The sequence below is a fragment of the Musa acuminata genome, chromosome BXJ3-1 (assembly GCF_036884655.1).
Source record: "Musa acuminata AAA Group cultivar baxijiao chromosome BXJ3-1, Cavendish_Baxijiao_AAA, whole genome shotgun sequence".
Classification (NCBI taxonomy): domain Eukaryota; kingdom Viridiplantae; phylum Streptophyta; class Magnoliopsida; order Zingiberales; family Musaceae; genus Musa; species Musa acuminata.
The window spans coordinates 9,890,616-9,918,108 of NC_088349.1; the positions used below are offsets into that span (position 1 = coordinate 9,890,616).

General features: G+C 43.1%; 5 protein-coding genes and 1 long non-coding RNA gene across 6 annotated transcripts; 2 read left to right on the plus strand and 4 right to left on the minus strand.

The window, feature by feature from the left end:
• Positions 1-775: 775 nt before the first annotated feature.
• On the minus strand, positions 776-3,267 carry LOC103992239 (beta-1,2-xylosyltransferase XYXT1). Its single transcript, XM_009411875.3, has 4 exons — positions 2,925-3,267; positions 2,738-2,818; positions 2,189-2,311; positions 776-2,083 (listed from the first exon to the last, which is right to left on the minus strand). Exons 1-4 carry the CDS (start codon positions 3,049-3,051, stop codon positions 891-893), a joined length of 1,524 nt encoding a protein of 507 aa, XP_009410150.2. The 5' UTR covers positions 3,052-3,267; the 3' UTR covers positions 776-890.
• A 2,503-nt stretch (positions 3,268-5,770) lies between these two features.
• LOC135629028 (alpha-1,3-arabinosyltransferase XAT2-like) lies at positions 5,771-8,887 on the minus strand. Its single transcript, XM_065136135.1, has 3 exons — positions 8,599-8,887; positions 8,414-8,488; positions 5,771-7,225 (listed from the first exon to the last, which is right to left on the minus strand). The coding sequence occupies exons 1-3, from the start codon at positions 8,738-8,740 to the stop codon at positions 6,033-6,035; spliced, it is 1,410 nt and encodes a 469-aa protein (XP_064992207.1). The 5' UTR covers positions 8,741-8,887; the 3' UTR covers positions 5,771-6,032.
• LOC135629029 (uncharacterized) lies at positions 8,814-9,405 on the plus strand. The gene is made up of 2 exons (XR_010493133.1): positions 8,814-8,952; positions 9,063-9,405. It is a non-coding gene; the product is annotated as an uncharacterized LOC135629029 (long non-coding RNA).
• Positions 9,406-9,910: 505 nt separating this feature from the next.
• Positions 9,911-13,755, minus strand: LOC135629026 (2-hydroxyacyl-CoA lyase-like). The gene is made up of 2 exons (XM_065136134.1): positions 12,258-13,755; positions 9,911-10,459 (listed from the first exon to the last, which is right to left on the minus strand). Exons 1-2 carry the CDS (start codon positions 13,647-13,649, stop codon positions 10,145-10,147), a joined length of 1,707 nt encoding a protein of 568 aa, XP_064992206.1. The 5' UTR covers positions 13,650-13,755; the 3' UTR covers positions 9,911-10,144.
• A 551-nt stretch (positions 13,756-14,306) lies between these two features.
• Positions 14,307-25,600, plus strand: LOC135629153 (uncharacterized). The gene is made up of 10 exons (XM_065136340.1): positions 14,307-14,502; positions 16,094-16,428; positions 17,590-18,330; positions 20,856-20,927; positions 21,056-21,142; positions 21,444-21,794; positions 21,882-22,059; positions 22,138-22,449; positions 23,808-23,971; positions 24,050-25,600. The coding sequence occupies exons 1-6, from the start codon at positions 14,307-14,309 to the stop codon at positions 21,510-21,512; spliced, it is 1,500 nt and encodes a 499-aa protein (XP_064992412.1). The 3' UTR covers positions 21,513-21,794; positions 21,882-22,059; positions 22,138-22,449; positions 23,808-23,971; positions 24,050-25,600.
• Positions 25,601-25,960: 360 nt separating this feature from the next.
• Positions 25,961-26,600, minus strand: LOC135629320 (uncharacterized). Its single transcript, XM_065136516.1, has one exon. The coding sequence runs from the start codon at positions 26,555-26,557 to the stop codon at positions 26,096-26,098; it is 462 nt and encodes a 153-aa protein (XP_064992588.1). The 5' UTR covers positions 26,558-26,600; the 3' UTR covers positions 25,961-26,095.
• Between the last annotated feature and the right edge of the window lie 893 nt (positions 26,601-27,493).

The window sequence follows — 27,493 nt, forward strand, 5'->3', positions numbered from 1 at the left end:
GCTCACGTCCGCCTCATAGTTTGCGTCTTAGACATGCCGACACGTTTGCTTCCACATCGTGTTGACGCGGAGGATGCGCTGTAATTTTCAACTTACGTGGCGGCTTAGAATTCCTTTTATTTTCTTCCAGCCATTATGGCGTCATCGTTGATTAGACTTACGGCAAATGGGGGACAGGGCAGGTTGGGAGAGGTCATGAAAGTTAGGTCATGCGGAAAATTCCAAGAACAAACGAGACCTCCACAATACCATATGTTGTCAGGTCAAGGATGAATCCAAGCTTACTTTAGCCAAAGTTTTCCCTTTCTTTTATTCTCTTTAAGCGAAAAAGGATCGTGAGGATTCCCTGCCACAGTGTGTCCAGCAAATTGTCACTTTCCATGCACCAAATTGAGATTGATTACAGAGCAGAAAGGGGAAAAGGAGAAAGAGAAGTCGTCTTTGGAGGCAACCGAGGTAGGATTCCAATGTGCTACAGAAGTGAGTGAGGCTCTCTCGATCAAGATAGGGAGTTTCAGAAGCATGCATTATTGCTTACGGATGATTCCACTGATTGTTCTACTTTTTAGCAGACTTTAACGAATGCATTTAGGCTGGCCAATGATTTCTCCGAGTGGTGTTGCTGATCAGAAATAATATGCATTAGACTCTTTAAACTGCTGCAAGTTCTGAGTTAGGCCACAGCCAAGAACATGTAGAAAATTTTCTGCTCAGAAACATGTAATTGACATTTTGAGGAGACAGCAAAAGATAGATAGTTTGGGAGAAGGGATCGTAATCCACATTAATATTCCTTGTTTTCGTAAGATAAAACAAATTCAGAAGTGATGCAACCACTGGTAGCAAGTAATTGATCATCAAAAAGAAGAAGAAAAAGAAAAGCTTTGTTCCTATTGACGGAGAAGATCCATGGCTTTCTGCAAGACGGGCCTGAACCTGTTCACGTCAAGCTTCACATCTTGTTTGCGCAGGTATATCTTCCCCATGTCCATCCACCCTAGCTTGTGGATCGACTGTGGGTCCGTAAACACAGCGTGGTCTCTGGGATACAACTGTAGCAGAGCGCTCTCGTCGACGGTAATGTTGTACTCCAAGTAGTGAAGCCTCGCTGCCATGGATGGGAATCCAAAGGTGTGCGTGGCCATGGCTTCCAGCTCGCAGCAAGGAACTATCTGTACCAACACAGCGTTCATCGGCAGGAACACAAAGTTGGTGAGTCCGGCACCGTGCACACCCATGATCACATCACAGGAGTTCACCATGCCGACAAAGCCGGCGACGTCCCCGAAACTTGCGTCTGCATCCACCACCTCGTAGTTCAACCCCTTCGCCATCGCAACAATCTCCGGAACGTTTGTGAACCTTCGACTCCCTTTCCTCGTTACGAGGAGGAGCTTCGGCTTCCTGTCGGGCTGTTCCCTCAAGCTGATGGCGTACTCTCTCTCCAGAGAGTATGCGGACCTCACGAACTTGGTGAAGTCGGTCATCGAGTACCCGTTGGGAGCTCGTGCAGGATCAATCATCAGGTCATTGTGGAAGCGGAGGCCAACCATCACATGTGGGTGGCAGAGGACTTCATCGCTGTTGTCGAGATCGACGAACTCGTACCGGGTGAGCCTCTTAATGATCTGTTGGTATTTGCCGAACCACCACATTTGGATGTTGGTGACCAGGAACTGGACTTCGCCGTCGAATTGCCTTGCGGTCATGAACAGAGGGAGCAGTATATCGGTGAAATCGTGGTAGTAGTTTCCGATGAATCCACCGAGTGTGAACACAATGGCAGGGACGGTTTGATTGATGGTGCAGCTGGGGACTCCTTCCGGACTGCTTGCTGTTCTTACTGAGACTTTCTCGATGTTTTCCATTTGCTTCCGAACGTATGGCATAATCTTCCATTCGTTGCTTTGTTGCTGAGGAGAAACAAACACCACAGAGGAAGGCTTGCCGTGGATTCGAACATCACCTTTCATCTCACAGAACTCTGTTCTCGGGTTCGAAAAATCGCATATTGGCTCCGCCGGGGGCTTCATCATCTGAATCCTCTCACCATCGCTTCTTTCAGCAGCAATCAAAACCTCATCTAAAAACATCAGTTTCATATTAGATGTTCATGTCTTAAATAGCTCGCTTTTCTTGATTGATTGTGAAACAGATGACTCCGATTTAGTAACGCGAGGAAGCTTACTTGGTTTATTGGTTTCTGTCGGTTCTTCCTTCGCAGTTGCGTGGGTAATAGTAGAAGAACTGTCGTCATGGACCCTCTCCTCTGCACTAGTTTCATGCGCATCCTCCGTCTTCTTTTCTCTTTCTGTGAGAGACAGGAAAAAGGGCCTCATTCGAGCTGATCTAGATGTCCTAAAACTGCAAAAGAACTCCAAAAAACGATTTCACACGACGAGGACTTGCATCGAGTTCATAACATGGTGTTCTTCCAGAAACAGGGATCCCCCACTTAGTTTCTTTCTCAGCTTGTTCTCTCCCCAACACCAAGTTTCTCAGGGAACTCAGTGGCAAACTAAGAAGTCGAAGCTAAAAGGGTTCGACCAACGATTGAGTACTCTCCGGATTCTCCCTTCGAAAGGACGTTTGTGCTTCGTTGACGATGATTTATGCGGATTCTGGAAACAGCGACATTACCAACAGAACTAGAAAAGCCCAATCTACTGTACCGACCAAGTGACAGGTTTTGTGGTCGCAGAAATTAGTAAGCTCATAAGCAGCACAGCTTTCTTACCTGGCTTTTGTAAGCTCAACATTTGTGCTTCCACCTCTTCGTCGGCGCCGACCCCGAAGGCTTCAGATGGCTGCTGATCAACTGCAGAACAAGAGAGACGCAAGATTCTAAGGCGATGCTGCTCCCTCCAAATACTCTCACTTGTAGTCATAAAAAGCTGCAAAGAACTCAGGCAACAGAGACTCACCGGTGGTCTCGGACATGGAAATGAAATATGTCAGTATGACAAGGCAGCATCCTGCCAGCAACGCCACGCCGAGCTTCCGTGCTTCGATCCGGCTCATGTTCCTCGCTACGGTCTTGTCGTACCCCATCTTCTGGGTCTCGCCAAGTCTGGAAGTTTCAGTACACAGAGAAAGAGAGAGAGAGAGAGAGAGAGCCGTGTGGAAGTGGGTGCAGACGAAGGTGCGAAAGCCTGCTTGAGAAGAGTTTGCAGTGGAATTGATTTATGACCTCCCTCTGTAGCTGACCTTAACTCTCCTTCCTCCTCCTCTTCGTCTCGACCTTGCTTTAAATATAATTTCTTAAAGGATATAATGTTCTTAGTGGACTTCTTTTTTCCCATTTTTCTTTCGAAAAAAGAACGAAATTTTCAGTAACTATTCCTCTTGCCAATGTCATGTCATTACCGACTGCTTTCCCCACAAAGATCTCATTAATGAGCTTCTGAATGTAGATAAATATTGAATGATCATATGCCTCATACTAAAAATACGAAGCCGAGAGTAAGCAGTGTGAATCCTCCGAACAGTCGAATCTGGCATGACTTTGCATGCTAAGTGTGGTACAACCTACCTTCTTCGCAATGTTCGGCAACATCTGCCGTAAAATGCGTACCAACTCACATTCTGTGATCAAAACGAGTATTGAATGACAGATGAGCGCATGGATCCAAATGAGAGCATTTGTCCTCGTCTTTCGAGTCTTTGCGGTGCACCCTCCCCCGAGTACAAGGCCACTACAAGACACTCATGCCGATAAATCGGTGCAAGTTCACAGAAGAACATCACATTGTCTCCATTTTGTTCTTAATGGAGCTCGTAACTGTGGTGAGATAGAGACAGCACCAATGGACATGAAACAAACAGCCGGCAATGGATTCCGAGGAATGTTAGATGCAGGTTAAATATCAGATCTCGAAGAACACGACAGCAAACTCAATATCAGAGTAACCATGCTCGACACAAGTCATACTGCACATTTAACGTGGGTTTGTTTTCATTGCCATCGGTTGTAGTTTGGAGTCTTCCGATACGGCCAAAGACCTTCCAATAATTGAAGGATCATCGCATTCTCTTTTCTCTGTTCTTCTTCCTTCGTTTCCTCCCTTGTCTCGTTGTCATCGAAAAATATGATGAAAGGTACAGTTAATGTACCATTTCTGATGATACTCCCACCATCCACTTCTCTTTTAGCTCCTAGCTCTCGAATCGGTCCCCTTCCAAGAAATGGTCCTTTAGATTCCAGGACAGTGGGGTGCATATGCATCCATCCATCCCCTGTTGCAGCAGGGATGTCCCAAGAGACACTTACAGTATGCTCATTTTCCTTGTTACCACCATTACCGAGCTCTGGCCTTCACATGCAGACTGCCGGCACAGTAAAACAACACATTGCCTCAATTTCAGCGGTCCAATCGGAAGTGGTATGCAAGTTGGGATTTGTCGAACTTTGAAATGGCTGGTATGGGTGAAGAAAATGTGGCTTCATTCGGAGCATTTAGCATCTCCGTCTGCCATCATTGACTCATCTTCTGGACTGCTTGTCATCGTCGAAATGGTTTCACAGCATGAGGATCAGGTTTTCCGACTGAAAAGTCATCAAAGTATGCTGTGACAGCTAGATCTTGTGGTCTCGTACAGAAGGATCCAATAAGGAATCTCTGCTCATAAATTGTTCCAACAACTCCGTTGAAATCGTGTAGGATGATGATCGATTTGAAGGTATTGCATCTGTTATGTGAATCCACCATAAACTAGTTTGCCCGGATCCATAGTTTGCTTGGACACTTTCTCCACGTCTCTGCACAGAGGTGCTTCATCGACTTCTCCGGAACCCAAAAACGCAATCAAAACACACACACCAGAAATAAGAATGTTTTCGTGCCATACTTTGTTCGGCGTAAAAGATTTCCCAAGTTTGGCAGCTGTTCGGCTTGTGTTTGTCTAATGAGGTCAAAGGACTCAACTGTACCCCAACAATGGAACTGAGTTTTTATCCTGCACGTCTTTCACTCTTCTCTGTTTCTTTTCTCTTTTCGAAAGCAAAGGTGGCGATCCACTCTGTTTCTACATGGGTTTTTATCGAGTAGAAACATCGACTGGGGTCTCTGTGTCAACCAGAGGACATGTGATGGGATCACCTTCTTCCAGGAAATCAATAATGGCTATAGAATACTATCACACAACATGCTGGCTGCTGAGTCTCGAGGGATTTGAAATTGTAGCCACACAGGTTGTCTTCATTAAGCTCTGAAGCTACGATCATAAAATATGAATTGATAATATGCTGAAGGATCGCACCTAACTCACTAGAAAACAGTGCAGATTTATTGTTTTCCATAGCAGGACTGAGACCCCTATGCATGCAGTGACGGAAATGGGATAATCTGCACTCTATTCCAGGCTCCGACTCGAACACGTCTTCTCTGGAAGACTTGGCATCTGATGCGTATTCAATTCATCTTTTGATGCTTAGAAACGCAAATATGTTCTTAGTAAGGGTATTGATACTGGCAATGATATACGATGATTTATTGACATCTGTGTTGCATGTAAAAACCGATCGGATGTCATCTTACAGTGATTCACAAACAAGAGATGGATGCAAGAAGCGAAAACTGAAATCGAGAAACAAGACCGTGCTCAAGTTTTTTTCGCTCAAGAACAACTAACTGCAAAAATGAGTTTGTCTCGAACATTTATGCATACTCTGTTTCTTGCTTAATCAAGGAGCAAGTGATTCATGCTCAAGTTTTTCTCCAGAACAAATCACTGCAAGAAGGACTGACCTCGGAATATATATGCACTCTCATGAACCGTAAAATTTCAAGTTCCTTTTTGTTGATATATTATCATGCAAAACCAAGCAACTTAACTTCTGTTTGTGAATGCTGAGAAAATTTGTCATGTCTGAGTGCCTCTCCAAATGAACCAGAAAAATTCAGACTCTAAACAGGTTCTTATATGTACATCAGGAACTTCAAATTCAGCCCGAACCTCGTAGCGAAAGGTGAGATGCTGCAGTAGGTTCATTTGAGAAGACAACTACGAGTTGATCCGATCGCACTATCCTCCTACTGATGAAGAAGTTCACGAGCATGCGTGAGGACACTTCTGAATCTGCCAACATCAAGCTTCACATCTTGATTGAAAAAGTATATTGAGGTCCAATTGCGCCAACCATCCTTCTGATCCAGAACGACTTTTGGGTTTGTAACCACTGGATCGGTTATACCATACCGGCCTACTAGTGAGCTCTCCGTGATGCTTATGCTATACTGCAAGTACCTCATCTTCATCTCTAAAGTGGGCACTCCATAGTCAGCCCAACAAAATGTCTCCAATCCACCCAAAGGAACAACCTGGATCACTACCGCATTGGTTGGGAGGAATATAAGATTGGTTAGCCCAGCACCATGCACTCCCAGCATTGCATCACATGAGTTCACTGTATGTGCAAATTCCACCAAACTTTGATTTTCCTTAATCTCTGATACGACAGGTTCAAAGCCCTCCCATTCTGCCATTCGAGCTATCTCATCAACGTTGGTGAACTTTCTCGTCCTCTTCCTTGAAATAATCAAAAGTCTAGGCTTCTTATCTTGATTTGCTCCTAGCTTAATTGCTCTCTCCTTCTTCAGTGAGTAAGTGCTTCTTATAAATTGTCCAAAATCAAACATTGTAACACCACCGGATCTTGCAGGATCAATACTCATGTCCCTGTGGAATGTAATGCCGACAATAACACGAGGATAGCAACGAACCAGAGGATCCCTGTTGAAATCAATGATCTCATAATGAGACAACTTCTTCAGTAATAGTTCGTATTTTGTAATCCACCATGGGAGCATGTCACTTATAAGAAACTGAACTTCCCCATTGAATTTATGCGACGTTATGTATAGGGGGATTATCAGATCAGTGGTTTCATGGAAGAAATTGCCCATATAACCACCAGTCGCAAAGATGATTGCTGGAACTGAGCTCTTGATGTCACATTTCGGAGCATCTTCATTGTTACTCAAATAACCTACTGACATTTCAGTAACACGGGATAATGCAGCAAGATCTCCCTTCCGAGGATGAGGCTTTACCCGCCATGATTCCTGCAGTTCTGTAGTGTTCCGATTTGAGGAAGTTATAAAGAAGATGGAGGAAGAGTTTGCATGGATCCTGATATCACCCTCCATGTCACAAATATCTGCTCTTCTGTCAGAAGTGTCACACAAGGGCTTTCTCTGTAAATTCTCATTTTGGTTCACTATGTCTGCAAATGAAAGTTAGGAGTTAAAATTCGATTGAAAAAGCTTGCCAGAAGACTTTGCATAACAAATTCAGTTCTGATGTTATTATGTCAATCACAATTTAATGAGTCCTATGAGTATTTAGCTTGTTGAATAGCTTTCCAACATTTGGACTTCTCTTCATACTTCAGCTAAAGATAAATTAATAGTATCAAAAAAATGAAATCGTGTAATTGCCCTTTTTGTTTGACCATTGCCATATACATATGAGAACATAAAGCTTTTGTAGTATTGTAGATTTATCTCCTCCGTAGTCCATTCTACACCATCAACTCAATTGATTTTGTCTGCAAGTTCTATTGTGGTGCTTGCCTTGTACCTATATTGCATCTTTGTTTCCTCAGCTTAACTGGTAGGTATGCCATAATGTCCATTTAAATAAAAGCTTTTTCCAAGAGGACTGATGAGCTCATTAAATTAGCATAAAACAGAGAAGATTCCAAGGACACATTCTCAAATGCATTATACAAAGAGTTGTGATTGCTTATAAACTCCAGTAATGGAGCCAAAACAAAGCACCCATTTTGTCTTTAAGCTGAATTCAACACAGTAAAAGGTGTGATCCCAATTCAGTTCTAATATTCTCTTTATCAGATGTGATCAAAGATACATAAAACTAACATATCCGGATCCTCCTACCAAATCGTTTCGGTTCTTGCTTAAAGTCAGCATCTATCTGGATCTTGCTTGTATTAAAACCCTAGGAAGCACCCTGATTTCTGGTACTTCCTGGTCTTCATTGCAAACCAAGGTTCTGTTAAGCCTAAAAAGGTTCATGCTAAAAATGGCCTCAATCGGCCATGGAAGTTCAAAGAACATGCGTTTTTCTACACTCTGTGTTTGAAATTTCTACCAATGCAAGTGAAAAATGTTCATCTTTGAAGTTCACTTTCACACTAGAAAGCAGCATTGAGCAATCATCAAGCTCAGTCAGATGTGCTTGGAAATTTGCCATTTCTAAAATGGAAATAATTCCTTAGAATTACATAAACATCTAATTGTTAGTCCCAGAGCAAGAGAAATTGCACAAGTAACACTTTCTTGGTGCTTTTTCTGGAGTAAATGATGCAGGGGGTGAGAGTCCCCACCTCCCAGATCTGGGTGTGCCCAGCAATAATTTGAGCCGAGAAGACACCAAACAAAAGGCTTACCCGGGTTCTGAGGATTGAAATTTTCATGCGCCCCAGGAACAGGAGAAGCTGCGTGAGATGACAGCCAAGAGTTCACTGCAGAAACAAGGAAGACAAGAACCTGAATAATAACAACCACTACTACCACGACCATGTGAGTGAGAGAGAGAGAGAGAGAGAGAGAGAGAGAGAGGCAGGCGACTTACAACTGGGAAAGGAGACAAAAGAGCCTGCGGACACAACAAGAAGGGCCATGGAGATGAGGAAGCATCCTGTGAAGATGACAAAACTCAGGGTCTGAGGTTCCACTCTGCTGAAGCTCCTCAACAAGTTCGCGTTGCTCCCCATCTCCGAGTTGCAAAAGTCCTCAGCTAGTCTTCAATCTCCATGTACTGGTCCATGGATGCCGGCCATGATCGAGGGCGGAATAGAGGGGGCAAACTATTAGACTCTAACCAATCCACCGCCCCTCGTGCCTCTCCTTGGCAACCTCATAGGGTTATGGCTGTCATGACAACATCAGACCCTCTTTTCCTCTTCTCCACCTCTCGTACTCGACGGTAATAATTAATTGCCGCAGAAAATTATTAGATCTTTGTGTGTGTGCGTACGTAAGAGAGTCGGAGTTGACCTGCAAATAGATGAACAGCCCCATTTGAAACCTTCTCAGGACGCAATCGGGTTGCCCAGCGGGGAAATTTTAGTAGGTGTTGACTGCTTCGGAGCTTATTTCTTCTCTCCTCCATGCGTACAGATCATGACGATTTGGAAGGTTAGCTGTAACTATCTCTGTTATTTCTCGTGTATGGAAGTGTTCGTCAAACCCTCGATTGGAAGAAGGTGACCGTGCCCCGATGGATGAACCAATTGCTTGCGTCGGTCGCAGAGGAGTTGGTGTCGAGGAAGGATGGCTGCAGACGCAACGTCAATTGACTCGGACGAGGACATGTCTCTGCTGAGTGAACGTGTCATGTCGTTTTGTCCGATTCAACGCAAGCTTTGTGTTCTTTTTCCTTTTCTTTGTTTTTTTGGTGAATTTACTGCATTTTCTTCTTTTTGTTTTCGTTTTTACTCTTAATTTGACAATGAAATAAATGAGGTGTTCGTCCATTCCGTGGTCTTCCCGATGCAACATCTGATCTCTGCGATTTGGGTAGAGAAGCACATCACAGACCGTTGAAGACGGAAATTGGTGGCCAAATAAGTATGAGCAGCCCAACAGAGTCCCAAATATGAAGCTGTTGGACATATCCTCAACTTGGGTCAGGGAAGGTCGAGCCACCACCTCAGACCAACCCAACCCAGCCTAATTTCTACCTTTACGAACATAATTTAGTATCTCCATCTTGTTTTCTTTACATTGCAGATAGCAAGTATCATGAGAAATATCAGCTAATATCGGATTTGGTTTGAACTCATACGAACAAGAACTCTTTAGCTCGGTTGAAACATAATGTTCTACTTGTATTATTCCACTGATCACAGGGATTGATGCTTCTAAAGCCTGAAACATTATCATAACCCTTGAACAATATAACTTAAACTTAAATAGAAGAGCTGAAGATGCTACAGACACATCTTTATTGATCACAGATTATACAGATACCATAATCTCTCTCTCATCAGTTAAGGAACTATCAAAAACATATCTAGATATAAGGCAATTCAACGTTATATGGTCGTTGAAGGCAACGGATGACTATTTTGGCTGACATGAGAAGAGTTTACTGCTGCAATATTAGTAAAGGTACCTTAATTTTTGTGTTGCATTCTGCCACTTTCTGCACCTGCATATGGATCTATTATAACATTGATAACGGCTGGTTTCCGAGCAGAGAAAGATTCAGAGAGTGCAGACTTGAGTTCTTCGGGAGTTCCAACTAGATACCCTTTCCCACCGAAAGCTTCGATTAGAGTATGGTAAGCTGAACCAGGAACGAAGGAAGTAGGAGCGGGGTCATCTTTGTGTGGTCCAGTAATTTCATTAGGGGATCTTCTATCGCCCCCATATACGCCACCATTGTTGAAAACAATCACAACAACTGGTAACTGATATCTCACAAGTGTCTGTGAAGTTTATAAGAGAGGGAGTGAGTAAGAGTAAGTCACACTACTACAAGTACGGCAGATGCATGATTACCGAAAAAATAACTGACTCATGGTAATATCAAGTAACACAAGGTGTCGATTAACGGGAATCATCAACCAAATTATAGTTTTCTGAAGCAAGTTGATACCATGAGCGACAAATAAAAAAAGAACCAAGTATCGAATATAGCAATAGTAACTTATACAGTATTCACATACAGCCACAGCCAAGTTGCTACATAGCTTCTATCTATAGACCTCACTAAGAAGGCACTGCAAATATTATTTATAACCATGACTCCATTTCCCAAAGATTATTTATGCCGCATGGTGCACAGAATGGAAGGAATCAATATGAATCTTGGACGAAGGAACAAGAGAAAATATAATTAACAGATATAGATCTGATGGAGAACTTTGTGGACAGATACAGTTGTTATATGCCAAAACCTCAAATAGAAGAGCCATGCATGATAAGAGGATGGGGAAAATGATCCAAAAGGGATGTGCGATGTGAACAAATGGAAAGTTTATATAGTGCTGAAGTGAATATAACCTGAACTTATCACAAATACCTATATATTGGAATGGATATTACAGCAGTATTACTTAAAAATTGTCAAGCAAAGGCAAGGCAAATATAGAGGATTTTGACAGACATTTCAAGAGGAGAATGAAGAAAGAGAATGTTGGACAAGCGAGAAAAGCCTTGAAAGAAAATGGATCATTTTCCAGACTACATATCAATACAAGAAACAGCTTCTGCTCATAGAGGCAAGACTGCGTACATTGATCCTCCCCAGATGAGGCAAGACTGTGTACAATGATCCTCCCCGGATCTCGTACTGGTGGGAGCCTTACAACTCATCTTGTTAGTATGTAAGCAATTGCAAAGTTGATACTTGCAAATTTGACTTGAGAATTAGCCTTATAAATGTGAACTTGACTTAAGATAAGATCATAAAACTGATAAAATGTTGTCACCAACTTTCAACCTTAAAATTAAATGTCAAACACAATCATTGATCGATTAGCAAGCACAAGGATGATACTTGCAGCCTACCAACGGGTATGGGCTATACTTGATGAGACTGCACATTGAGATCATGTGAGCATGAAATAACCAGGTAGGTTTTTGTAGAGTTGAAGAAGGTACAGATGAAGATGTTGGAAAAACATTCTGCTACAGAAAACCACATTTTCAATAATAAGCCACAGCTTATAATTTATTATGACATGTTCATGACTTGTGTTCCAGTGGCAAACAAAATGCTATTTCTTTCTTCGGATGCATATTAAGTTCTAAACCAAAGCAGACATCAACAATGCAACACCAATAAGACCTTTCTAAGGTATAACGCAAGAGAGACAATACAGCATGCTTTCTTAAGGAGATACACAAAGCATATAATCAGAAATCATTTGGAAAGCTGTTATTATGTGATTATGGACTAATTATAATGAAATATATCTTTAAAAAAAAAAGCAAAATAAAGCAGTATATGTGTTTCTCCATTTCTCCTTATCGATGTTTTCAAATACTCAAACTCATGAAATCAATAGATCAGCCACCAGGAAATTTGTGGCTTCCGATCCCTGTTGGTAAGTCATCAAGATATTAACACTTGAAAAAGAAAACCATAACCCTTTTGTTTGCACTTAATTATCCAATTCCAGACAGTGATAGGAGAATGCCTTTTATAAAAGAACTATAGAAGAACAATACAACCCAATTAACATGAAATACAAGGACATGGCACATGAATTGAAAGCTTACCTCAACTTCCATGGCACTGAATCCGAAACCTGAATCCCCTTCAACAGCAACCACCAGTCTTTCAGGTGAGGCCACCGCAGCTGCAATGCAGTAGCCTAAGCCTACTCCCATTGTCCCCCAGGTCCCAGCATCCAACCTCGTCCGGGGCTCATTCTGAACCAACACTGCTCTGCCCACATCCATTGTGTTTGCACCCTCAGACACTAATATCGGAGCGGGGCTGCCCACCGAAAGGATAGCATCCCTTATGATCCTCATTGGTGTGAAGAAATTGAAGGGCACCACGACCTTAGACAATTGAACTTCCATCTTCGCCACATTGTCCTTTACCTTCTTTGAAATGGCCTCCACCCAGGGATGCGATCTCCCTAAACAGAAAGGCTGATCCTTGATCTCTTTATTGATCAATTCCACAACCCTCTTAGCATCACCAACTAAACCAAGGTGAGGCTTTCGGAGCTCGATTTCTTCCGTGGAGATATCAACAAGAATGAATTTCACATCTTTCGACCATCTTGGTGGCTCGCCAAAGTGGAGCAGCCAGTTGAGCCGTGCACCGACGATGAGCGCCACATCGCATTGGCCGATAGCCAGAGATCGTGCAGCGGTGGCTGCAAGCTCATGAGTGTCCGGCACCAAACCCTTTCCCATCGGAGTCGGAAGGAAGGGAATCCCCGTGGTTTCGATCAGCTTCTTCAGTGGCTCCTCTGCCCGTGCAAACGCGGCGCCTTTCCCAAACACTATTAACGGCCTCTCCGCGCTCCTCAGCAAAGCCACGGCCTTTTCAATATCTACAACTTCTTTGTCCCTAATTTCCTCGATCCTAGGGTTTTCCACCTCAGACAAGATCTTGTCGGCCTCGGAATCAGAGATCGTCTGGTGGAGGACGTCGGATGGGAGATCCAAGTAGCACCCTCCCGGCCGCCCGGCGACGGCCTGGCTCAGCACCTGGTACACCAGGCGAGGGATCTGCGCTATGTGAGTGGCCTTAGCGGAGAACTTGACGAAAGGCTTGACGGCCTCAATCTGATCCAACTCCTGGAAGTCGCCCTTGCCAGCGTCAGCCTGATCGCAGGATCCAGAGATCATCACGGCGGGCCAGGCGTTGACGGCGGCGTTGGAGAGCCCGGCGAGGCCGTGGACGCATCCGGGGCCAGAGACGGTGAGAAATACGCCGGGGCGGCCGGTCAGATATCCATAGGCGGTTGCCGCGTACCCGGCCGATTGCTCGTTATGGAACGCGAGGAAGCGGACGCCGGCTGCGACGGCTCGGGTGGCGACGGCGGTGACGGGGATCCCCACCACCCCGAACATGTGCTGCACGCCGGCGCGGGCCAAAGAGAGGGCCGCCAGAGTGCTCCCATCGATCAGCGTCTGAGGGGCGTCCGCCATGACCAAAAGGTTCTGCTATGCGTGCGTTTGGTCGCGTGGTTGTGTGCGTGCCAGAAAGAGAGAGAGAGAGAACAGATGCCGCGCGGAGAGATGGCGAGGGTTAGTAATATCCGCTATCTTTAATAGACCTATCGACGGTATGCGATCAAGTGTAGACTCAGCTTCCCAACGACCGCACCCGAAGACGCGGTGCCAAAGTGACGTGGCTTCTACGTCTGTTGCAGCGACCGAGACGGTGGCAATCCGAGGAATCATATCATTCTACTTATACCTGCCTTATCATTGGAGGTAGAAACGGTCCCATAGGTGGAACCCGGATCAGATGGACGAGAGATTGGCGGGTACGAAACATACGTGTACAAATATCATTCAGTCGTGCCTCCCCGGGAAGGCATCTGCAAATCACGGTGGGATGTATCGACCTGATAACGTAATGGGTCCAGCACACACGACGAAGACCAGATGAGCTCGGGAAAAGGGGAAGAAGGGAAGAAATGTGTGTTCACTACTTGTGCGTACCCCACACTCATGGAGCCGTGCATCCAACACGGACGATAACCCGGAAGACATTATTGTCGGTGGGGAGTGTCGTCGCCCGTCTTCTTTATCGTGCCCGATGAGTTGCTTGATGAATAAGCAAATGGAATTTTCTTGGCGATGAATACGACCGGCATCATATACCAACTTTGGAGAAGGCCAACAGCAACTCAGCTTCGTGTTCTCTCCGGCTACTCACTGCTGGGGGCGACGTTTCGGTGGTGGACTCCAACTTGGAAACATCCACCTCATGGAGCTGCAGAGCGATCCTATGATACATCCACGATGGGGCGAGTTAATGAACAAATATATTATGGTTGGTGAGTCATCACAGCTTGATCCACCGGTCGATGTCGGGAGTCTTCTGTTAGTTGAGCTGGATGCCGAGGTCAATCGGGCTCTCGCAATAGGGTGTTGATCAGTGTTCCCTGGTGTGCCGATCCGGGTGTCGTGTATGCCGAGCTATGTCTCTCCTTCTCCGGGGTGGTTGGCAACTCGTCTTCGTGATGTGGCTGTGTCCTCGGGAAGTAGTGCGGGTTGGCGTTGATCGGGATATGAGTCGATTCGCTGTTCTCCTTCGTGCATTGGATAGCGATTCCCGGGTGGTTGGCAACTCGCCTTTATGAGGTGACTGTGTTTTCCTACAAAAATGGCACTCGTCGGGATCACCCGATGAGACCCCTCTGACGAGTAAGTTAGTAACAAGAGGGATTGCTTTGCTTTTTCTCTTTTTGTTTTTTGCCTCTCCCCTAGTCGGAGGTCAGCCAGGGGTTTTATACTATGACGCGAGAGTTGATGGTGCGTCAATTTGACGTCGCCGTTAACCCCCGAGGGATGGGACGGCCCTTTTGACCGGTCGCCGTTCTGGGACATGCAGAGTGACGCCAAACGACACCGCCCCGAGCTCTCGGGACAGGACGTGTGGCACTGGGTTCTGACTTGACGTGCTGCGTCGACTGTGATGCCAAAATATACCGTATTAGGGCATACCAAACTTGTAGTTTAGTCGGTATCTTTTTATATCATTTGATCGAAGCAAATCAGGTCGATCCTGAGATATATCTTGAAAAATATTTTTTATTTATTTTTTCAAATAATACATTTTTTAAGAATTTTTTTAATAATATTTTTTTAATATATGCAATATCCCAAGTCACATACTTAATTTTTCTCTCTTTCCATTTATTTTTTCTATGAATTGATCCATATGATAAACCGATTCAATTATAATATTTTTATACTATGCTATATTATTTTCAATAATACTAGAAAAATAATGTAATATTATATAAAATAATGTATGATATTTTGTCTGATATTACTGAAAACACTAATTTATGATATTTATTATGTATATATATATACACTTTTAAAGAAATAATTTTGACTGCGTACGAATACTTGTAAAGAAAAGCTCATAACCATTTTAATTTTCTAAGATTTTGTTCAAAATGAGGTGGCCATAAACAGAAAAAGAAATATCATAAAGTTAGATTCCTAAAATACTTGTGCTTAAATCTTATGTTATAAGAAAGAATTATCATTTTAAGTAAATCACTAAAATCATTTGGGCGAAGACAAACAAACTACAGACAATAAGCAAATCTTTATGATCGATAGTTAAGTCGAATCACGAGGGTCTATGTATCAAATCGCTCTTGCCGAGGGTGGACAAATCGTGTTAGTAGTCAAAATTCATATTTTTTTAATTATTATTATTTATTAAAAACACAATTGACTCGTAAATTTAAACTTTAATGCCTTAGCCAATGTGAAGTAATTCTTGAACATAAAATCCACTTTTAGGTGCCTTTGTCAACGTCTCAAAGGAATAATTATATATTATTTTTTATAATTAATTATGATTAATATTCTAATCTTTATATTTTTAAGAAAATAATATTAAGATTATAATCTTTATGGAGTTGTCCCTGTGAACTCCATCAAACCGGAACTCAGTTTGGCAACAGAACCCGGAGGCCTCGATGAATACTATGCAGTCCTACACTCCTCTGAGCTGAAGCCACTGCTCCAGAATGAATCGAGGCAGTTCTTCGTCTACCTCGGAGGAACCTCGCAGAATGATGCCAAACCCTTCACCCCGGACTACCTTTCTTCCAGCGCTGTATACAGCACAAACCCTACTTCAGCACCCACTCACTACAACGTCTCCCTTGTTGCCACGAGGAAATCCACCATCCTCGACGCAGTGGAGGTGTTTTCTGCAATGCAGAACACGATTGTAAGTGCCATCCATTGGTTCTATGTTGTAAGTATCTTATGTTTGTTTCCTTCTGCCATGTTGTTGAATCAGTCGATGCGATTGTGGCAATCAAAGGAATGTATGCTGTGAAGAGGAATTGGATGGGCGATCCATGCATGCCAAAAGCTTATGCTTGGGATGGATCGAATTGTACTGTTGATGTAGCTGGAGTTTCAAGGATCACTGCAGTGTGAGTCTGTACTTTAACATGAAGATAATGCAGCAATTACACAAAAGAAAATATGGATTTTAGGAAGCAAAAGTAAAATGGATGAACACAGTAACGGGTTCCACATGTTCTGCAGAAATCTTTCGCACAGAGCATTGACCGGCGAAATATCAATTTTCTTTTGCCAACCTCAGTGAAATCCAATACTAAAAGTGCTTCTTCTGCAGAAGGTGATCAGCTTCGTAGTGATTCTATTGAGGCTTAACATCATGAAGCTACTTGCAGAGATTTGGGAAACAATGAATTGAGTGGATTAGTACTTTCTTCTCTCCATACAAAATCACATAATGGATCACTTACTTTTAAGGTTTATTTTCTTCTCGAAACCTCCTATCTCTCTCTGTTACACGCCTTATCCAAGAACAAAAATGAAATCACGGTGACTCCTTGCCATGAATTATTCATTGCAAATCATCACCAGTTTTCTCCAAAGCTATTAATTGACCTTGAAATCCTTCAAATGGTAGAATGAGGGGCAATAGGAATATTTGTTTCGATGCCACTTCATGCGAAGCAAAGCGATGTCACTAATATATATATATATATATATATATATATATATATATATATATATATATATATATATATATATATATATATATATATATATATATATATAAAACTTTTATACGATGAATTTTTGAAAAAATTTCGGTTAGCATTCTCACTTGTAAAATTTTTTACAGTTTTTTGAAAAAAAAATTGGCTAAAATGATAATATTATCCCTGCTGGCCACCACGTCGGCCCTGCCTGCCCGTGTCCTCGCCAAGGTGACGACGGCAGTGGCGACGGCCCTCGCCCCCACCTTCCTAGCCCGTAGCCCCGTCTGCTTACACCTTCATCGCTAATCGCCTATGCCGCGGGCGAGGACGACACGGGCAAGACACGCTGATTCGGCGGAGATCCGTAGAGGCAGGGGCGGATCCGACGGGGCCAACGGGGTCCGGCGGAGATCTGCCTGCACCACCGCCCTCGCCTCCTTGAATCGCCGCTGCCTCCACGGACCCCGCTGACCCCCATCGGACCCGCCCATGTTTGCCTCGCCCTTGCCATCCTCGCCGGCGGCACATGCAGCCAGCATCGCCACAGATTCGTCAATGCGTTACATTACAAGATCGACGATGTCACCCATCAAAACCCTAGATCTGCTGCCCATCGGTCAATCCCCAGACCCTTGGCCTGTCGATCCGGCCATGGCCTCGCCTCCCTCTTGCGCTCCTCAGTTCGCCGCTCTCCGGCGCCGCGGCCCCCCGCCTCCACCCCTAGGCCCCTGATCTCGTCCCGACCCTCTCCGGCTGGATTCCTCCTCTCCCTCGCCGTCGAGTACGCCACCGCGGTTGCTCCCTCTCCTGCCCCATCGACCCCGCCTCCGAAGACCGCTGCCAGTCCCAGCGGCAAGATCACGGACGAGTTCACCGGAGCGGGTGCCATTGGGCAGGTATGCCAGGTGATCGGCGCCGTCGTCGACGTCCGCTTCGACAAGGGGTTGCCGCCATTCTTGACGGCTCTCGAGGTGTTGGACAACTCGATCCGGCTTGTCCTGGAGGTGGCACAGCACTTGGGGGAGAACATGGTGAGGATAATCGCTATGGATGAGACCGAGGAGCTCGTTCGTGGGCAGAGGGTGTTGAACACCGGCTCGCCGATCACTGTAAGCCTACCTCTCAAATCTCTTATCTCTGTAGCAATGCCACAATCTGCGGTACAAATCTTGGATATTGTTGATTCCAAATGAATCTGAAACACGTATCCTTGACATTGTAACTGTCGGTTATAATTTTGATGAAACGATAATACGGTTGCCAGTGAGGAGTTCTAGTGCTATGCTCGGATCGAATGTCAACCTATTTATGAAAGTCCGTCTTCTGATTATATTGTTGTGATTGTTTCAGGATATGGAATCAGCATCATAATCAGAATGGGACACAGACACAGGAGAGGAAATGGAATCAATGATGGATATTAATGATACTTGTTGGTGTTTAGGTTTGGAGCCTTTTGATATTATTTTTTTCATGGTTCGTCTTACCGATCGGTACTGATGTACCAACTAATTGTCGATACGATACATACCAAGCTGTACTGAATATATAGACATATAGTTCATGGGAGTGTACTGATGTATTGTCTGTACCGATCTCTTGTCAGATCGGTATGCATTGCCCGTACCGAATGGTATGTCATGATACGGCAAAGTAATGCAACAGAAGGGATAGGGTATACTCTTTTGCAATAAGGCTAGGCAAGAGGTAGTATGAAAGAGTGCTGACAATGGCTCCTACAGTGATGGTATTCCAGCAGATGTCATGTTCGGTCATTTGTACATCTGACCAGATTTTTCAGGTTAGTCTATGGAAACTCTTTGAAACAAAGTCTTTGAGGCATTACATTAACATAGAGATGCACAACCATTTTTCCATATGTACACATTGGGAACCACGGAGTGAGATTATGGCTCATCTGGGGAAAAAGATAATATGTAACAGGGTAACAAAATGCAAGGTAATAGTTTGTTCCTAACAGGAAAGAGAATATCCAAGCAGTTAAGTCATGTGATTGAAATCAGTATCTGGAATCTTATTCCTTTCAGGAATTGGAATCAGAAAAGGATTTCTCGATGTAAACTATTTAGAATCTGAATGAACCATTCTGATTGTGGTTCCAGATAAAAAGTTATTTGAAGCAAATTGCCAAACTGGAATCAGGTTAAACCACAATCAGAAAATATTTATGGTTCTGTTGAGCTTATAAATAGTGGAGCTTAATCATCAAAAGTGATCCTTGGGAAATCAAGCATAAAGTGAAGGAAAAAAAAAGAAGGGAAAGAGGAGCCCACAGTTCAGACCAAGCAAAATTTTGGAACATCCAAGGGTGGAATGTGCTCTTCTGTAGTTTAGTGAAGGATCAAGTGAAGTGTGCATTTGATCGATATTTTTGTCTACTTGATCGAGTAACAAAAAAAAAAAACCATTCTATTTATTGTGGATTTTCAGATTGTTTTCTAGAAAAAACTTGAGAAGGTAATTTGTCGGGTTAAGATCTTCACGTTGATCTTGGATTTCTTAGTTAGTACGATATGTATGAGTCTAATGTAATTATTTATAATTGGATCTTGAATTGGTTCAATCCAAATCCAATAATATTCTGTTTGGATCTGAGTTTGAGTCCAATTTTGTTAAGATTTTATCCAGTTGGGTTCCTGTTTAGATCACAATCTAATTCAGGCTTGAGACAGTTAGTAACTACCCTGGGAGCCCTTTTTAGGATATATAGTACTGCTTAGCGTTGCATCCTCTCCCAAGTTTCCTGTTGGCCAGACTATAAAGATTTCTGTAGGTCAATTTTTTACCATAATTAGATATTGGCTAAAATCCACTATCACATGATGCTCTTCCTAGGGTCCTCTTAGACCTGGACTTCTGTTAATTTTCCAAGTTCTACAGTTGTGCTTATGCAAATAAGCACATATCAAAGGTAATCAATCTTGATTTTGATTAGTACATTGTAAGACAAGTTTTAACTGCCTGTTAACAGTTAACTAAACAAGATTCCAGATTTGAAGAATATTCGATAAAATGACCAATCATGCAAAATCAAATTAGTCTGATATGAAAGAACATGAAGGCTGTTCTACAAGGAATCTATACAATTTATTATTGATTTTTCTCTTAGAATCTTATGTTAAAAATTTCCTTCTCATAATAGAAGTATTAGTTTAATATATATTATAATGGGATAAATTAGTTGAAACTTTTCAGTATCTTGATAATGACCTTAACTACCTCCTACTTATTGTATCTGTTCTTATCTTACTTTTCTTTATCTAGTCTTCTTTCTGCTGCTCCTTTGTGTCCATACTTAAAACAGTATATGTCATGTTATGGCTATGGCAAACACAACTGACATGAAAAATCAGGATTTTATGTTGAAACTCTACATCTTTGAGCATTAGATTTCTACTCCTTTGATGTACAGGACTTTTTTCTTTCATTAACTCTTTAAATTGGATGTTATTCAGAATTCGATCTAGGAATTGATTTCCTAATGTTAGTTATTTTTTCTCCAGTGGCATCTTCAGTATTCTTACTATCTAGGAGCATTCTTTCATTTTACTAGTTTAATATATTTGTGGTTGTGTTTGCTTAAACTTCTCTATGACTAAATATTACATTTCAGGTACCTGTTGGTAGGGCCACCCTTGGGAAGATCATGAATGTTATTGGAGAACCAATTGATGAGAAGGGTGAAGTAAGTAAGCTTCCTGTGCTTGATTATCTTTGGTCATGAAAATTAATGTTCATTCAGTAGCATTTCTTATCATTTTTTATATCTTCATTGGTGTTTATGGTTTACTTTTTGTCCCCCTACCTTATTAGAGACCAGACTCTCTTCCCATTCATTGTGAAGCACCTGCTTTTGTCGAGCAGGCAACAGAACAACAGATCTTTGTTACTGGAATCAAGGTCCAGGCCCTTCTATAATACATTAAACTGCACTTTGGTTATCATCCTTAGTTTTGACTAGCAATTCTTTTTGCGCACTTCCTGCTACTTGTGTTCCTCTCCTGAAGGTAGTGGATCTTCTTGCACCTTGCCAGAGAGATGGTAAGATTGAACTGTTTGGAGGTGCTGGTGTGGGGAAAACTGTACTTATTATGAAACTGATTAATAATGTTGCCAAGGCTCATGTTTGGTCACTCAGTTAATTTTTTTAGCTGATGAGATATCCTTTTAGATTATGCATTTATCAGTTACCCCTATCCAGGTGGTTTCTCTGTCTTTATTGGTGTTGGGGAACATACCTGTGAAGGTAATGACTTGTACAGGGAAATGATTGAGAGTGGAGTGATTAAGCTTGGAGATAGACGGGTCTGTGACTACTTGGCTTTGTCAACGTAACCATATCTGGTTGTAATGCCGACTTTCAACTTAAATGGTAACATGTGGTCAAGTGAATGAACCTCCTGGTGCTCGTGCTTGTGTTGGGCTCACTGGGTTGACAGTGGCTGAGCATTTCCGAGATGCTGAAGGGCAAGATGTGCTTCTGTTCATTGACAAAATTTTTCAGTTCACCCAAGTGAGTTTTCAGTAATCTGATCTGATCTTTTATAAGCAGGTATAAGTTTTCTGATGCTAAGTTCCTTAGACGCTCTTCAAGCCAACTCTGAAGTGTCTGCTTTGCTTGGTCATATTCCCTCTGCAGTTGGTTACCAACCAACATTAGCTACTGATCTTGGAGGACTTCAAGAGCATATCACAACAAAATAAAGGGTTATATTACCTCTGTACAAGCTATTTATGTGCCTGCTGTTGACTTGACTGATCCAGCACCTGCAATTACCTTTGCTCATCTTGATGCCACAACCGTGCTGTCAAGACAGGTTTCTTTTTCCTGGTTTTGATCTTTATGAATGTCTCTTTTGTGTTTTTTGTCTAACATTGATGTGTTTCCTGACTAGATTTCTGAGCTTGGTATTTATCCTGCTGTCGATCCTCTTGATTCTATGTCAAGAATGCATTCTCCTCACGTATTGGGTGAAGAGCACTACAACACTGCTTGTGGTGTTTGAAACGTCCTCCAGAACAACAAGAATCTTTAGGATCTTATTGCAATTTTGGGAATGAATGAACTTAGTGAAGATGACAAATTAACCGTGGCTCGAGCTAGGAAGATCCAGCGATTTCTGAGCCAGCCTTTCCATGTTGCTGAGGTGGTCACTGGTGTCCCTGGGAAGTATGTAGAACTGAAGGAGAGCATTAACAACTTCCAGGTGATGAAAATGATTTTAAAAGTACTGGTTTATTGCGACTGTTAGGCATTATAGTATCAATAGATTTTGTGAAAAGTTCTGCTGGTTTTAAATATTTACATTTCATTTTGTCAACCCTAAATTATATGATTCTGAGTTAGAATATATTGGGACTGGCTCTTAGGGTCTTCGTGTGTAATGCTGTCCCCTGAGTTCCACCCATTAGATAGTAGATCCTAAATTTTGGTCATTAATTAGTAGGAAATTGCCACTTGAGTTTTCTTTTGGATTAAATAAAACTAGTAAATGTTTTTTTTATAATATTAGTTAAGTTGATGATACGAAGCACCATTTTGGTGCCATGCATGACTCTGTACTGAGTTTTTCTGTCATCATTTCTGCAAATACGTGAAATTTCGTTCCCTGGTTTTGCTTATTATTTATGCATATATATAGCATCCAAACACATTTGCAAACTGGTTTTCATTTATGGATAGAAGTTCCATGTAGTATTTCATTACTTTCTTGTTTGAATCAAAAGGAATGTTTGGGGTTCTTATAATAATATCTTCTTTTTGTTATTTATAGTGTATTTTTCGTATGTTTGAGTTCTTCTTCATTTGATTTAGTGGGATAAATATAGACCAACCAGAGAAGCAGAACCATAGACAATCTTTCCTAGAATCTTTAAGGAAAAGCTGAAAATGACCAAAACTCTGACAAAAAAAAAGTAGAGTTCATATTCTGTCAGGTCTTCTACTACAATTATTAGTCAACTAATCGTTGAATGCCAATTCAACTGTCATAGTCTTGGGCCATTTGGAGGATAGTTCATGCTTTACTCATGCAAGGACATCATTTGTTCGGACAAACGCAATGAGAAGAATATATATCATATATTTTTTCCCCTTTTCTTTTTCTGGCAGCACAGTGTTGGCTTCTATATGAAGCTATTTATAGTACAGGGTGTTGCTTCTCTGCCATCGAGTTATTAATACACGATATTGCTTCTCTATCATGTTATTCGTACTTGCACTTTGCTGGTAATGACAAATCTAATCAACTATGATATGTTAAATTGCAGATGTGATTATTGTTGTGTTGGTAAGAAGTTTAGGGCTTATGATGCACTGTAATACAATGTCCATGTTTTATATATGTATGTATTCCTCTTGGTGATAGATTATGTAATTTGCATTGAATTTTCTATTGGTTTAATGTAATAACCAAATTATCGAAGAGGTAAGTAAAAAACCTCTTGGTAAAAAGTTTAGGGCGTATTCTCAGGAAGACATTCAATTTCACTTCTTTTCTATCATGATATATTTTTATATTTTCAGTAAGTACTATTAATGAGTTATTTTCTACTATATTTGCAGGGTGTTATGGATGGGAAGTATTGATGATCTTCCCGGGCAGTCTTTTTACATGGTTGGAGGGGATTGAGGAAGTTACAACCAAGGCTGAAAAAATTGCAAAGGAATCTATCTGCCTCCTAAGCAAGATTTTTATTTATTTACAATAATCCCGCACCGCAAAAAAGGTCCATTTTTTTTATCGGAAATACTGTTCCTTTTTTAATATTATTTTTAATGTGCCACTTATGATTGGATTCCTGTAGGTATTTCAATGAATGAACAAACTCCTCCACCGCAATTGCAGGGTTACTTCCGGTAAATAAGTTATCTGGATGTTTCTTTCTTTCTTTCTTTCTTGCATTTCGGTCCGTGCTTTTTCTACCGAACTCGTGTTTCTGGTTCATTTACAAAACTTGTGATGTTGGTCACTACTGTCTCCTTTTGTCTAAAATCTTCTCTTCTTCTCTCTCTCGCTGTGGTTTCATGCCCACTCATCATTACCTTTCTTTTGAAATATAGACAATTTAATAGGTTATTCTTAAGTTAGCATAACTGGTGGATGAAATGTTGTTTGATTGTCTCAAAGAGGTATGAGATGATATCTTGTTTTGCTTTCTCCTTTAAAGCACATCCCAGTATGATATTCCACAACTTGATTTGCTTAATTTAGTGTAGTATCTATTTCTTGACCAATTGTTAGTATGCTTAAATTTCTGCTCCATTTTTTTCTTTTGTGCTGCTAGCTAGCGTGGTATACGAGGTAAATCTTCTTTCGCTCTGGATGATTTTTACTTTATTTTATTTTATTTTTTGTTAATCTTTAAGCCAGGTTTATAGACCATCTTCTATTAGGTGGCGGCTACTGCATGGGCCAGACGTCAAGTCAATGAATTGAAGGTTCGATTTCTACCCCAGTAATATGAGTAGGATGATAAAGTCAAATTATCGTGACATGTAATGATCTTACGTAAGAGTATTTATAGCGCAGTACAAGCAGCAGTTACTACTTAAACATCAGAGTCAGCATTGTCTCGAGGTAAAATGCATTACGCAGCTTATACGCCGACGACGTGGTCAATAGTTTTCTCATGGGTCTATCTTCTTGTATTAATCGTGCACATAATGACTATTACAATTTTGGGAGGTACGGCGTCGGAGGTGGATGATTCGGAGTAAAGGCTTAATTGCTTCTTCCGGTACCCATCCCACATCAATCGCGTCGACGTGAAGGCGACTTGGCTTTATCGATACCATCACTCCATGGAAAAGATGCATTGAACCTGAGCCATTGTGGTGGGGCTACCGGTTCTGGAGCTGGTAAACATGTGAAGACAAAACATGCACTATGTTCAGCAGTGCCGACAAAGAAGAACGCCCAATCCGTCTAATAACCTCAAAGCGGGTTCAGTCACAGCGGAGGAAGATTCGGCAGCACTGTCGGACTTGTGAATGATTGCGACTCATCCGCGTAGACTCGGATTTGTCTCGCGTCGATGGCGGAAGCTATGAACGAGCGTGTGGGGGCAGCGTGCTGTGTTTCCGCTTCGTTCTATTCAGTGGTGAGGAACAGATTAGGTCTGCCAGCCTAATCCCGTTCCGTCTCGAGTGTTCCTGCCAAGGTAGTGCGGTCCTATCACGAAACGCCCGAAGCCAGTCAAAAATTATAGTTTGTTCAATGTATGGTCGATCAATGATTAGGACTGCACACGAGATTTTGATCTGGCGTAGAACAAGGGCCACTTGCCTAGTGGAATGTACTGTTACGATATTAAGAACGCAGCTATCAATGGATGCTGGAATGATTTGAGGTTTGAGTTCCTTCTTTTCTTCAGGAGGTATCCAAGAAGCTATGGGTTGGATTCTCTCCCAACTGCACTACTCTGACACGGCACCAATTTGTCATTAGCGAATCCAGGCTTTATTTAACTATTACAGTCTCAGTTCGGAGACAGATACAGTATCTTCCACCGTCATGCAGTCCTAGGATCCACATCATCCTCTAGCGAGAGAGCTCCAGTTTATGGTTTCTCATGTTTAACTTGAGCAGTGATTGTGATAGCAACGTATAGGTTGATCCACAAGTCTGACAATCTTGTATTCGCGATGAATAAGGTCGTTTGCACATGGCTTAATGATAAAGAATGCTAAGGCGCCGCTCGAGTCACAAATAATAATTGTTGAGAGACCACCAATAATTAGCGTTTGCTGAAGCACTCGATCGTATACATGGCAGGATGAAAGAATAAAAATATGCTACAGATGCGTCAAACTAAGACTCGTAGGACACAGATGGAACACGAAAACCTCGATCAACCGAGGTGCGTTCCGGCCAGGATCGAGTTCGCGGCCGCCATCAGATGGAAGGCGATGAAGATGGCAGACGTGGGCACGCTTAGCACGACGACGGCAATCATCCCGATAGCCAAGCTGGGCCGTGTGTCCATCAGCAGCGTCTGCAGAAGGCACAGGATCTCGCACACGTCGGCGTGGTAGCTGGTGTAGTACCGCTTCTCCCAGTCCATCCATTCCGACGGCGCCTCGTAATTGGTCTCCGCCATCTTCATCTCGTGGATCCTCTTCCTCAGCACGATCATGCTCTGGTCCACCAGCCCGCCGCCGCTGTACTCCCAACCGTAGGCGCGTCTCCTCGAGGCCGCGGATTTGATCGAACCCGGCCGGTTTGGAAGCCGCGGCCCAGCTTGCCGGCTCGGCAGTCGGGCCGGGAACGACGAAGGGTGGCGGGATGGGGGGGAGACGATGGAAGCAGACATTGTGCTCGTTGGGAAGAAGAAGACGAGACGAGATATGAGAAGGCATCGGGAGATTGGGTGGATTTATAACAGCGGAGACGGCATGTGAAACGGAATCTTGGGCGGGTAATTAACGGTCGACAGCCCGTGGCCGGGGCACGTGTCGGTTGTGTGTCATCTTGGAGCGGGACAAAGGCCGGACGTATGAGTCACTGAAGGAGGAGGTCAACACGTGGCGGTGTCGCCGCACCGTTCGCCGACTTAAATTGGGTTTCTGTTTTCTTCCTTTAATTATTCCGGTGCGACGACTTGCCTAGAACGTCGGTCATCGGAGATCTCATTCTACAGACACGAGGAAGTTATTAGGTAGCTTCCGTTGATGGATGACAACAACGAGATGATGATCATCGCTTTCGACGCTGCATAGATGATGGCTTCAGTCACGGTTTAAGAGAGCGACTCGATCATCCCTGCCATCGGTCGACAGCCCGAGACCTTCGATCAAAAGGAACTCCTCCTGATTTCAACGGTCTCTTGGGACGCTGCGATGATTCGAGTTCCTTAGCGTGTGCTACCATGGAGGACGGAGCCCACTTTGTGCTCCCGTGAGTGGGAAACCGCCAATCATGTCCGAGACTGTGAGCCCAGAAAACTCGGACTCCACCAACGGTGACAGATGCACGCGTGCGTTCCAGCGAGGTGTGAGCGGAGAAAGAAACGCATCGTGAAGGCAACTCGGTGGATCCTGGGAGGGACCATCACAGGCACGTCGATGTCACTCTGATGCAGTGCTGAGCCAACAAGTAATGGCCACAGGTGAACTCTTCGAAGGCGACGACGTGGCAAACGACGGTGTGGGTCATTGGTGGATGTCTCGGAGCGCTGAGTGCTGAGCCAACCAGTGCTGGCCAGGTGAACCGTTCGACGGCGACGTCGTGGGCAACCTCGGTGAGGGTC

Excerpts from the sequence above, each read along its gene's own strand:
- LOC135629320 (XM_065136516.1), bottom strand. The coding sequence starts at position 26,557 with ATGTCTGCTTCCATCGTCTCCCCCCCATCCCGCCACCCTTCGTCGTTC.
- LOC103992239 (XM_009411875.3), bottom strand. The coding sequence starts at position 3,051 with ATGGGGTACGACAAGACCGTAGCGAGGAACATGAGCCGGATCGAAGCA. Across the intron at positions 2,819-2,924 it reads TTCCATGTCCGAGACCACCG|TTGATCAGCAGCCATCTGAA; the intron begins GTGAGTCTCTGT and ends CTTGTTCTGCAG. Across the intron at positions 2,084-2,188 it reads GACAGAAACCAATAAACCAA|ATGAGGTTTTGATTGCTGCT; the intron begins GTAAGCTTCCTC and ends TGATGTTTTTAG.
- LOC135629026 (XM_065136134.1), bottom strand. The coding sequence starts at position 13,649 with ATGGCGGACGCCCCTCAGACGCTGATCGATGGGAGCACTCTGGCGGCC. Across the intron at positions 10,460-12,257 it reads TCAGTGCCATGGAAGTTGAG|ACACTTGTGAGATATCAGTT; the intron begins GTAAGCTTTCAA and ends TAAACTTCACAG.
- LOC135629028 (XM_065136135.1), bottom strand. The coding sequence starts at position 8,740 with ATGGGGAGCAACGCGAACTTGTTGAGGAGCTTCAGCAGAGTGGAACCT. Across the intron at positions 8,489-8,598 it reads TTTTGTCTCCTTTCCCAGTT|TGAACTCTTGGCTGTCATCT; the intron begins GTAAGTCGCCTG and ends TTGTTTCTGCAG. Across the intron at positions 7,226-8,413 it reads TTTCAATCCTCAGAACCCGG|ACATAGTGAACCAAAATGAG; the intron begins GTAAGCCTTTTG and ends TTTCATTTGCAG.
- LOC135629153 (XM_065136340.1), top strand. The coding sequence starts at position 14,307 with ATGAATACGACCGGCATCATATACCAACTTTGGAGAAGGCCAACAGCA. Across the intron at positions 14,503-16,093 it reads TAATGAACAAATATATTATG|ATTATAATCTTTATGGAGTT; the intron begins GTTGGTGAGTCA and ends AATAATATTAAG. Across the intron at positions 16,429-17,589 it reads CTGCAATGCAGAACACGATT|AGGCAGGGGCGGATCCGACG; the intron begins GTAAGTGCCATC and ends GGAGATCCGTAG.